This window comes from Canis lupus, chromosome 13 (genome assembly GCF_003254725.2).
Source record: "Canis lupus dingo isolate Sandy chromosome 13, ASM325472v2, whole genome shotgun sequence".
In the NCBI taxonomy this organism is placed as follows: Eukaryota; Metazoa; Chordata; class Mammalia; order Carnivora; family Canidae; genus Canis; species Canis lupus.
In genome coordinates this window covers 54,004,629-54,017,372 of record NC_064255.1, presented here as the reverse complement: position 1 = coordinate 54,017,372, position 12,744 = coordinate 54,004,629, and the positions used below count along the sequence as shown (strand labels likewise).

The 12,744-nt window shown below is 32.4% G+C and overlaps 1 protein-coding gene across 2 annotated transcripts in view; it reads right to left on the bottom strand.

Annotated features, from left to right (window-relative positions):
• ADGRL3 (adhesion G protein-coupled receptor L3) overlaps positions 1-12,744 on the bottom strand; it is a 682,677-nt gene that overhangs the window by 15,411 nt on the left and 654,522 nt on the right. Inside the window, exon 24 of one of the 2 annotated variants that reach the window (XM_049092994.1) lies at positions 8,901-9,958. The exons of the other annotated variant lie outside the window; for it this stretch is intronic. Coding sequence (XP_048948951.1) covers positions 9,888-9,958 — 71 coding nt within the window. The 3' untranslated portion in view covers positions 8,901-9,887. Of the gene's footprint in view, positions 1-8,900; positions 9,959-12,744 lie in introns of those variants that run through there. 2 annotated transcript variants of the gene reach the window in all.

Here is a 12,744-nt window from a genome sequence, read left to right as displayed (position 1 = left end):
TGTTACCATCTTCCTTGTACTTTAAGGGTAGTTTATTATAAACAGTTTCCTTTTTTTAAGGATTTTTTTTTTCCACACACAAGCAGGGGGAACAGCAGAAGGAGAAAGAGAAACAGACTCCCCACTGAGCAGGGAGTCTGATGCCATTAGTGGCCTGATCCCAGGACCTTGAGATCATGACGTGAGCTGAAGGCAGACCCTTAAGCAACTGAGCCACACAAGCACCCCACACCTCTTCCTTTTTAAAGTGAGTCACTGAAACACCAAAAATAGTATTTGGTCTGATTATTTCTTTTAAATACTCGTCCATAATATGTTTCTTGGATTTCCTCTCTGAAATCAGGCAGTTTTTCAATTTTTTTAAACTCTGTGTACATAGGTCAGTCATTTCATTGTGAGATTAAATGTTGACCTCCCTGTCTTTAAACATAAAAAAGTATAAATGCTGGTATATAGACTCTCTAAATCTTCACTATGCCTTTTCAAGTATAATACACGGTTCTTTTTAAAGAGGAGAATATTCTCAGAGTAAATCAAGTATTTCAAATGGTGCAGGATACTTGAGACGAGTTTTAAGATGTTGTGCCTTTTAGTAGTAATTTAATAAATTCAAGTGCCAGCTAACTTCCTGACAAATTTTTGTCACTGATAGAATCTAGCTCACAATGAATGAAATGGCAGTTGTTTTTAAACCAAACATATGTTTCTAATAACACTCTTGTGTATGCACTGAAGTGTTTTCAATGTAGATGAGGTACTGCAGTGACATCATCCTCTAAATTCTCTTTAGGTAAACCAGATGGTTGAATGTGTATGCAGTAAGAATGCTGTTAAACTGTCCAGAGAGAATAGTTTAATAATCTTTAAGAATGTCACTAATACCCAACATGTGTATTTTTAAATGGGTATTTATACTGAAAAAACTGATGTCCCAAATCTGTTTCAAACAATTCTGTTAAACTAAATGATAAAAGTTGCAGGATTTTTTTTTAAAGAACCCCCCCCCCAAAAAAAAATCTTAAAAACTTTAAGATGTGAGATTTCTGTATAGCAGCTAGCAATTTTGTTACCATATTATAAAATTAACAACATTAAAATTGGTACCATACTACAAATAAATAGCTATGATTTTTTCACATCTAAAACGAAAAGGAAAGAGACTGCTAAAGAAGTTTGGAAGTGAAACAAATAAGCAAACAAATAAGAAAAAGGGAAAATGGGAAAGGAGAAGCAGAAGTCAAGCTTCTCTTTCCATATGAAATCTTAGAGCCTAGAGATTTGACAAATAAATCTTGTCTCCATGGTTTTCTTATGCATTCCATATACACAATGTCATGGGAAGAGATTAGTTTCTTACGATGACGGAATAAGTCTAATTGAGGTTGGAACTGAAAGAATCAACATAAACTGAGTTGATCCAATGAGAAAGAAAAGTGAAATAAATTCTAAATTCGATACTTGAGATTTTTATCAATGCAATTGCATTGTAATTAACGGTTTGCTCTGGATACTACCCAATAAGCTTCCTCCCATCCCGAAACTTGAAATATTAGAAAGAAGTTGATCAGAAGAAAATAGATAAAGTTAGAAGAGTTTTAGTAAAGAAAGTGCACATTTTCATTGTAAGTAGTAAGAGGACATTAATAGCATTTTAATTACACATTCAAAGTTAAATAAGTTTGAATTCATATTCCAAAGCTTGGGCTAGATTTTATCTCTCTGAGGATGTCATAAATCACTACTTAATCTTGCATAAGTATATAAAATGACAATTAAAATTCAGATGAACAATCTATATACTTTGATTCTGAAAACTACCCAAACTGTTAGAATGCCGGTATTTACCAGGGCTGAAGATGTCATATAAAGTTTTGTGGCATCTCACTGCATTACCTTGAGGAAGAAAAATATAGCAAAGCCCAAATTACTTTGATCTTAGAAAGAGAAATGACTTTCCTGCTGGTGATTCTGGAAGAAAAAAACTGAGCATGTCTTTTGACAAATCTGTGCTTCTCTTTTGTCTGTAGGAGGCAAAAATTCTGGTCTGTTGGTTGTCTTATTCATAAGAGTCTAGAGAAGAGATCTGCTTTGTCAACTCTGGGATTGTGCAATTTTCCCATTAATGCATGAGTTAGTCTAATAAAGAGATTAATTATTAACAAGCCAACTTAGACTTACATCTAAATTCATATTTTCCAGTTAGTCATGAGAGAAATGAATGTGACCTCTCCCCCTTGTCTGACCTCTAAGTCTATTTCTCAGTTGGTTCCAAACTTCAGAACAGAGTAAAATTTAAGAAAAGAATAAAGAATTCAATGTGTTTTATGTAAGATACACTCTACCTGAATTTTCCATCTTATGAAATATATGAAAAATAAGTTCAAAATATTGAATCAGAGTAATATTCCACCTAACCCCATGTCTTACAGAGATATTAAAGGATATTTGCAAAGTTCTTAAAAATCAATTTTTATGAGATCAAGGATTGCCTTTATGATTATAGGAAGGCATAAATTTACCACAAAACTTCTAACCTGGAAGTTCTGACCTCTAAAATGTTGCATGAATTATCTGTGGCAAATCTAATATTGAATCAGGAAATCAGGAAGCTAGAGTTCTATTTATGGAACGAAGCTTTGCAAAAAATACATAAACATCATCAAACAATGTCTTCCATGTTGACTTTTCTCTGCTTACCTGTTTCTGACTAGTATATATACGATGGTGTAAGATTACATGATGACAGAAGAAACAAAGGATCAAGTTAAAACTCCAAGAGGAATTTATAATCGTATAGAAACAACTTATTTTGATGTTCCCATTCAAGAAAGAGACCTAATGACAATAAATTCCTAACCCTAAACAGCCATAGTTGGCTCAGTAAAAACAGGCTTACCAAAGAAGAAAACTTCTTTTTGCAAGTTGTTAGAGTAAAACTATTTCCAAATTGACATGAGAAAACTTACTGTCATGAACTGAATAAAATTGAGTAAGGGTGAGCATATAATAAGCGAATAATTATAATTATAACTAATCCTTACTGATGCTAACCTTATGCTAGGGTATGTACATTTTCTCTTTTAAGCCCCAAAACTCAGTAAAAGTATTGTAATTATTATGTCCACTTTACAGACAGGGAAATGAGGCTTAGGGAATTGATGTAAGTAGCCCAAACATATGCAACTAGTAAAATGTTGAATCCCAAATCAAATTTAAGCCAGTCCATGTCCTAAGCTCAAGTTAAAATGTATACCATGGTAAGATAAGATAAAATAAATAAAAATGGTGATAAAAAAAATAAAAATAAAAAAAGAAGAAAGAGGAAAAGAGAGAGAGAGAAGGAGAAAAAAAGAAAGAAAGAAAGAAAGAAAGAAAGAAAGAAAGAAAGAAAGAAAGAAAAAAGAAAGAAAGAGAAAGAAAGAAAGAAAGAAAGAAAGAAAGAAAGAAAAGAAAGAAAGAAAAGGAAGAAGAAAGAAAGAAAAAGAAAGAAAGAAAGAAAGAAAGAAAGAAAGAAAGAAAGAGAAAAAAGGGAGGGAGGAAAGAAAGAAAAACTTAGCTAAAAACAATTATACTTGCAAAAGTTCAGTTATATAGATTACAATCTAAGCATGACAAATTACAAATCAGAAAATCTATATAAATTATTTATAGAAGTTTCTGGCATATAAAAAGCATTAATAATACTTGGCTAATAATATTTTACTCTGTAAAATATGCTTAAATAAATATGCTTATAAAATATTTTATACATAAAAATTTAGGTATATTTTACCTAATAGCTGAGGCTTTCCATTATCCTACTTTCATCAAAGCTACCTGGATTACTTGTTTCCATTTGAGTTGTCCAATCAGCTATTATATTTTGTTAATTAATATAAATGTGTCATACTAATCAAATTTAAAAATAGATTCTCAATGGATATATGATGCTATTGTTCATGCATAAAATTGCAACTATTGATCCAAATTATTAGGATCTGAACTTTAAATTGTTGGATTTTTCCACTAGTAGAAATGAGTTCATAATGATCTACAATTCTCAAGATTCCTTTTATATTATAATTAAATAATATATAAAAATTATATAAAAAGTTGGTTGAGATTCTGCTTAAATTTAAAGGGTTAACTCAAGAAACTAAAGGATCATGTCTGTTTAGGAGTAAAATTAACCTTGAAATAAAGCCAATTTTCATGTACCTGGTCCTGACTTTTTAACAGACTAGAAACATGTTTTTAATTTTTAATGTGCATACAAATCACCCGAGGATTTATTAAATGCAAATCCTGACTCATAGGGGATAGGACAGGTCTGAGATTTTAAATTTCTAACAAGCTCCCTGGTAATACTAGGGTAGTTGTTTTATTGACCCCATTTTAAATGGCAAGGGATTAGAGAATGTAGCCATTGGTCACATGCAAGAGACAATTAATAAATTGTCTTCCAGTATCTCTTTTCTGGGAATATTCCCTTTTCTTTCCCTCAATAGTGATACACTGGCAGTCATCATGATCATATTTGATTGTCATTCACACCTGGAGGGTATGCCCTGAGCTCAACCAATCAGTTGCTTTCAAATTGTGAAACCTGAGAGCCAGAGAGAGTCAATTTAGTAATTCTCAATAACCTTGTGACTTTACATAAATTTCAGAGCAAGTGTTTGTGGCCGTTTTCTACCTAAGGGACAGGGAAAGAGAAAAACTTTTGTAATGAAAGAGAAAAATAAAGCACAATATACGGAGAGAAATAGACATGAGAGGCAGCAAGAGAGTAATTTAATGGATTTTTTAGTGTGTTCACATTCAAATTCTATTCCCAAGGCCCAAGTATATTGCTGCCCTAATAAATTACCTTTTTGCTCAAGCTGAGTGGGTTTCTATTTCACACAACCTAAGGAGTGCTAACTTTACTAAAGTGTAATGTACTTTATCTTTATACATCTAAAAGCACATGAACTTGGGATCCATAATCACAGCCTCATTTATGCGAAGTGCTAGGAATCTGCACTAAGCAGGCACAGTATGTATATAATATATATTATACACATGGCCATTATTGTAATGAATTTTTTGCATCAAATGTTTTATTTCACTACATCTGTCACTTTAGAATTTTGTTCTAAATAAGTAAACATAGCAATCATTAAACTTACAGATGTGCAATGATAGAAAAATCTATTAAATGACATATAAGAGTGAATATTATATTCCATAAGCTAAACAAACTACCTTTTTAAATGTATGCATTTCTCCTTTCAAAAGCTCAGTACTTAATTATAATGATGAAAAATCTTACATTGAATACATATGTTGATTGCTGACAAAGGGACCAGAATGGTATTTTCCTTTAGATATTTTAAATTACTCTAGTGCTTACATATTATTCTCAATATCTATTCATATTTAACTGCTTAAAAGTTTAGCCTGATTAAGCAAAATGTTTACAAATAAGCAATGCTATCAAAACATCACCAGTTTTGGGGCTTTGGCCAAATCAACTTCCTGTAAGCATTTAATGAAGAATTCTGTAACTGAATAGCTAATAAACCCATCTAACCTTAAATCGTGTACTGAATCCACACATTTATAGCAATCAGATCATTTCAGTAGCACAGGTGTTATAAAGCCATCACAGAAACTAGGATCTAAAGAAAGTATCAGACTTCCTTCTCCTCAAATATTTATATTAAATGCAATGTAAGCTCAAAGGCTGGTTGTTAATCGTAAGCACAACCAATTACATTGAATAAATCACCAACATTAAATTCCAGGAGCAAATCTATAGAATTGGATTTGTGAAGCAGTAACTCAGACTGGTCCTCTGGTCAATTTGCAGCCAAAATTCATATTGTACAGTTAATGCATAAAAACTTGTCATAAATTTACAGTAAACTTAGTGGAGATTGCTAAGACTTCCAGGGATCTGGAAGAGGCAAATGAAAATCTTCTCTAGAAGAGCAAAGCTTTATCATAGGACTCAAATAATTCCCATGAATAAATTCCCTTCAAAACACAAGCAGCACTAACAAAAATAAAATAAATCAAAAAGAACTTGAAAAAGACATTATGTAAGAACAATATGTGTATATAGTGATATCTATAGTGTTCTTACACATAAGATAAATATATACTTGGACTATATATATATATATATTTCTACATATATATACTGCATTTTAGAGCAGATATCAGTGAATTTATATACTAGACAGCAGAAATAGAACATAAATTCATCATATATTCTCATTATCAGAATAAAAAGTAATTATCCTGGCTAGGATTAAAGAAACAAAAGACTAGTTTGAATCTATCTTCAAGGAACTGGGAATAAAAAAATAAGCAGTTTGAAAAAGACCAAACTATAAAAAATTCATATTTTAATTTTCAAAAATATATGAAAACTGAAATTTAAAACTCAGTGAATGATTATAACACCAGCTTAGACACAACAGAGGGACAAAGTTAGTAGAATGAAAGATAGCAGTTTATAAATAGTGCAGCATAGAGGAAACATGTAGAAACTAAGAAGGTTAAGATGATGAAATTAACTGAGAAAGTCTAACATACTTCCATTTGGTGATCTAGCTAGACAGAAGGGTATACATTGGTAAAAAGAACATGATTGGGACGCCTGGGTGGCTCAGTGGTTGAGCATCTGCCTTTGGCTCAGGACATGATCCTAGAGTCTGGGGATAGAGTCCCTCATCAGGCTTCCTGCATGGACCCTGCTTCTCCCTTTGCCTGTGTCTCTGCCTCTCTCTCTCTCTGTGTCTTTCATGGATGAATAAATAAAATCTTTAAGAAAAAAGAACATGATTGAGAATACTCTATAACTAATGTAAAATGTCAAACAAAAGATTCAAGAAATCCAAGGTCATATTTGTCAAACAAATTTTTTAAAATGCATACACGGGAACATCTTAATGAAATTACAGAACATCAAATAAAAAGACAGAATATTAAAATAAGATAGAGAAAAAGACAAGCTATTTTCAAAGGAATGAAAGATAGTCAAGTTTTTAACAATAAAAATTTAATCCAGAAGATAGAATTCTATCAAATGTTCAGAGAAAAAATCATGCCAAATATTACAGACAATAGAAAAGAGGAAATCCTCCAAACTCATTCTACAATTCCTGGATATATACGATATTAAAATCTGAAAAATTTGTTGTAAGAAAGTAAAATTACAGAAGCATTTCACTCAATATAGATGCAATATCCTAAAAAAAATAGCACAATGAATCCAAATATATTTTTTGAATAATATACCTTGGCCAAAATGGTATCCCAGTTATAGAGAATAGGTGAATATCTTCAAATTCATACATGTAATTTAACACATTAACAGATTAAAAGGGGGGAAAAATCATCATTTACTTAAGGTTGAAAAATGTTTAATAAAATCCAATACCCATATTAGTAAATAGGAATAGAATAGAATGTCTTTAATCTTATAAAGAGGATAAATCTTAGGTAAATACCATCCTGAAAGGGGAAATGTTAGAAGAGTTATCTTATTATCTAGTACTTTTATGTACTAGACATTATATTAGCAGAGTTAGCAAGCATTCAAGACCAAAAAAAATTGAATATAAAGGTGCAAGGTAGAAATTGTATCATAATTTATATAGAAAAACAAAAAGTCTATAAATTGCTGCAAGTCATTTAGTATATTGGTGACATATAAAATTAATATTTAATTAAATAGCAATACCAATACCAAATTTGTGTCAGTGTATTTCTAATTACTAGTAACAACCTTAAAATGCAATTAAGCATATATCACAGTTTACAATATTATCAGACTATCAGGAATCTTTAAAAATGTTCAAGACTGCTCAGGGGAAATTTCTTAACATTTTATTAACAGATATTATATTAAAAGACATCTAAATATATAGTGATGGTCCATGCCCTTGGGCTAGAAAAACTGATATTTAGAAATAGTATGTCTCTTGATCATGATCATATCCATTATTTTGTTGTTGTTGTTGTTTTTGATCATGTCCATTATGATTCCAATGTGTAACAAAGTGTTTCAAGCAACATAAGGCGGTTCTAAAATTTTACATGGAAGATTAAAGGGCCAGTAGTAGCCAGAGAATAGGGAGAAGTAAATTGCCCACCCAGTACCAGGAATTATTACAGTGTAAACTGGAACAAGGATAAAGAAAATGACAACCGAAATAGAAAACTCAAAAATATACCCACACATGTTGATATATGACAGAGGTGACATTTCAGATCGGTTGGGAAAGGAAGAATGTTTGGGGGAAAGATATGGCTATCCATATGGAAAAAAGATTAAATTGAAGCCACTTCACCCCATATAGAAAGTGCAAAGAAATAAAAACGTAAATGTCAAAAATGCAATGTTTTAAATGTCTAGTAGAAAACCTATCTGAAAACTTTTTCAATTTAGGGATATGGAAAAGTTTCTTAAAAATACATTTTTTAAAAAGTTGACCATAAATAAGAAGACTTACAAATTTGACTAGATCACAACGGAGAACTGTTAATAAAGCAAAAGACATATAAAAACAAGTGGAAAATGTGGTAAGATGGAAAAATACTTACAATGTACATAAACAACCAAATATTGAGATGTCATAAAAAACCCTCCACAAATCAATATGAAAACTTTTTGAAAGATAAAAGAAACGATCAAAAGGGTCAAAGAGATTTTTCCAAGAAGAATTCATATGGCCAAATAACATCAGTAGTGAGCAGGGAAATGCAAAATAAGACTACGCTGAAATATCATTTTATACACACCTAATAAGAGAGTGAAATGAATGATCATTCCAAGAGGAAGAGATAGAAACAAATCCAGGTCTTGGAAAAGGCCAAATGTTTGCTTAATTTCTCTAAGAAAAAGAAATAAAGAGCAATACAACAAATTAGGTGCAAAATTTAATATTTATTTAGAGTGAGAAAATAAATCATAAATTACAAGTTTTCAAAAACTAAAAAATACCAGAAGCTGAAACAAATAAACAACTCTTTTTAAAAATTTCCTTTTGGACATACCTACATAATAGTAGTTCCCTAAACCTCGAGGCTGCATGCTTTCTTACAGCTCTTTATATAATAACGATTTTGGAACGTTTTTAGTAAACAGAACAGAAAGATATTTCCAATATTTTAAAAATGGTTGAAATTTGTTTTTAATATCTGGAGTGCAGGAAATGTTTCAGCTTTATGACTTAATTTTAGTGATGTGCCAGTTTAGTAAGGACACTGACTTTTCCTAATTTTTAGAAATCCTCAAAATTAGGAAAAACCTCAGATGTGAGCTATGAAATTTCAGGGCTTTTAAAATATTCTTGTGTAAAGAAATATATTAAAGAATTCTGTTTTCATTAACCAAATTATTGTTGCTAGTGTCATTGTGTGGTATATTTATTGATGTTAGTATTTTGTATTTTTTTTTCTTTAAATACAAATCATGCCTCGGAACTCAAAGGGCAAGATACATCAAATGTTCTAAGACATGCTCCCTAATGCTGACAAATGCCAAACATGAGACCAAGCACAATGATGTGCTTACTTGTGGCATGCTACAGATATGAGCCCTATGAAACACAGGGGGTCTAATAAATTCTATTTTTTAAAGTGTATATTTATAATTGTACATGTGACTTACTGAATATACCCCTGACAGGGGAAAGCTTCTATTCTGACTAAGCATCAAGAACAATAATAACCACAACAAAGTACAAGAATCAAATCCTCTGCTGGCAATTTTAAACCTCGTTGATTAGGAGAATTTTCCACCGAGAGATTCCTGCATTCATACTCTTCAAAATGCATTTCTCCTCCACATCACACAAATGTCTGGTGCCAGGTACTGTAGGAAAAGTTCACATGGCAGTTCAGCTTTAGGGTCAGAAATTCTGTGCCCTGATGCCAGGTGAGTCAGCAGTATGCAAAGTTGGAAGACTTCTGGAAGGCATTCCTACACCAATATGGCAAACAAGAATTAAGTATTCAGGAAAGTGACTATAAATCATGTAACTATATCTTTCTGTACCTAAAGTACTTACCCCCTCAGCTGAATGCCCCAAATTCCATGGCCATTCCATTGCCATCCATTGGGTGGAGCATATACAATCAGTAGTTGAAAGAGTGAGGTCATAGCAGTGACACACAACCTATTTTCAATAGATGCTCACTTAATAAAGTGACTTGACTGACTAATGAAGAGTCATGGCACAGATGATGGACTGGTTTTGTGGTCACGAAGTTCACTTGGATAGGCAAAGAAGCCTGAGTTCTACGTTAAACTGTTTAGTTTTATTAAGTAAATTGGTTTTCAATAAAATGCTTTTAAATTTTCTTAATCTCATTACTCATTGAATGCAAAACTAACCTTTGACAACATATCTCCTTGTGTCAGGTTTTATTCCTCCTCTGAGTTTAAAAGAGTGAGGTATCTAGGAGATGCTTGAAATAAATTGGAATTAATGACAAATTTGCACAGAAAGCTCCATTATGTAACTACTTTCTATCATCTAATCTCTTTTACCTGTAGCTAGGCCGGATGCACAAGATCATCTGAAACCATTTAAAAATTATTTTAATTAAGGCTGGTCCCTTAGTTAAGTGAATATGTCCTTCATGCTGCAAAGTGACCTCCTGCCAAAAGCATTTCATTCAACTGAGAATAAGGACATCTGACATGTCTTCCTCCTGAAGCTGGTGCTCATGTACCCTCACATGAGCTCCACAAATTCAGTTCTATTAAAAGTAATGAAGTAGGAATGTCAGTACAATTATTTGCAAAAGGTTTGTGTCTGTTCAGGTTTTTTCACAGTTCAGGGTAATGGCTGCTGCAAGCTTATAAAATTCCTGTGCAGCAAAACCTCACTGCATGATGTTTATGTAGACTTTAACTCACTTGTAACTGTTTTGTTTTATTTTGTCTTTTAGACACCAAAAAGTCTTACCTGGAAGATAATTTGGGTCTCAAAATTAGTCACTAGCAATGAAATAGAGAGCGTCCAGTTCACAATATTGTAACAGAGACTTAAAAAAAATAAAAATGATTGTTTACAATGTTGTAATGGCAATCATGGAGTTGGAGATAGTTGGAGATAGGCCAGCTGGTTTTTACTCATTGTATGACTTGGGGCAAAGTTACTTAGATTCTCAAATATAACACAAAGGGAAATGGAATCATCTAATTCTTAAGATTGTGCTTATGTGAATACTGAGATAAAACATGAACAACATTTAGTCTGGCATGAGCCATACAGTGTTTAATAAATGTTCTCTCTCATCAATAATAAAAAATTACTAAAAATAGTAAAAAGAAAATGTTGACTGAACTCTATTCTATGCATGTCTAGATTTAATTTTGTTGATAATGATTTGCAAATGTTGCTTTTGCTGTGTTTTTTTTTTTTAAAGATTTTATTTATTTATTTGAAAGAGACAGCATGAGCAGAGACTCCCCGCCAGGCAGTGAGCCCAACATAGGGCTTGATCCCAAGACCCCAAGACCATGACCTGCACCAAAGGTAGACACTCAGTTGACTAAACCACCCAGGCACCCCAATTTACAAATGTTTCTTTTCATCTATGACTCTGTATTGTAGAGATGAGCCAAGGTTGTAGGAACGGTACAGATAGTTGTTGGCAGACTTCTCAGATGATCTCTAATGATTCCTGCCTCCTGTTATTCATGTCCTTTTATGTTCCCCTCTACTTATGTATGGGATGAACCTAGTGACTGCATCTAATGAACTGAATCCAGGAAAGGTGATGGGATGGTAGTACCAAGACTAGTCAGACTAAAATCTGACTGCCATTGCTAGCACACCTTTTACTTGTCTTCTTGCCTGTTTGCTCTCATGAAGCAAGCCACCATGTTGTGGATTGCACCAGAGAGAGAGGTCTAAGTGGCAAGGAATTGAGGGCAACCTCTGACCAATAGTCAGTGAAAAACTGAGCAACGACTTAGTGAGTAAACTTGGAAGTGGAACGTTACTCAATTGAACCTTATGATAACTATGGTCTTGGCTGACATCTTGATTGACTGCAACTTGAAAACAGAACACCTAGCCTTGCCACACTTGGATCGCTGTTGGATTGAAAAGGAGAAATAATAAATATTGTTGTTTTAAGCCACTAAATTTCAGGGTAGTATTTTATGTAGCTATAAATAACTAATATAAGGAGGAAAGACTTGAAACTTGAGCCTTGTTTTCCAATAAATCAAATAATCTTTAAAAGGGAGTTGGGGAACATGAGTTAGGAGTTTTATGTATAAACTCCAAACTGTTTACAAAATGTTTTGTAAAAGAGATTATACCTATTCTGTTTTTTAAAATATAAGCCTTGTTTCTATTCCTTTTTAAGTATTCTTCTCCCATAAAAATGAATCCAAACAAAAATTATTTCAGAAACTGTCTCTGTGCCCAACTGATGTATTTATGATATTAAAGATGACTACTTCTATGGGTTTAAAAGGCTTTATAAAGATTTATACATGATTTTCTGGAGGAAAATTGGTAATAAAAAAGGATAACCATAGGATATTAGGCAATAAGCTCTCAAGTCCAGAAACAAAGTAATTTATCTTTGTAGCCATAGCACTTACCACAGAATCCTGCACACAGAACACGGTGCACATTTGCTTTTCTTGCTGACTAAAAACAACTGGATTTTTTAAAAAGAGCTATGTAAATAGAACATAAATTTTGGAGCTAGCAGATTTTATTCCAAATGCTGCTTCTGTGC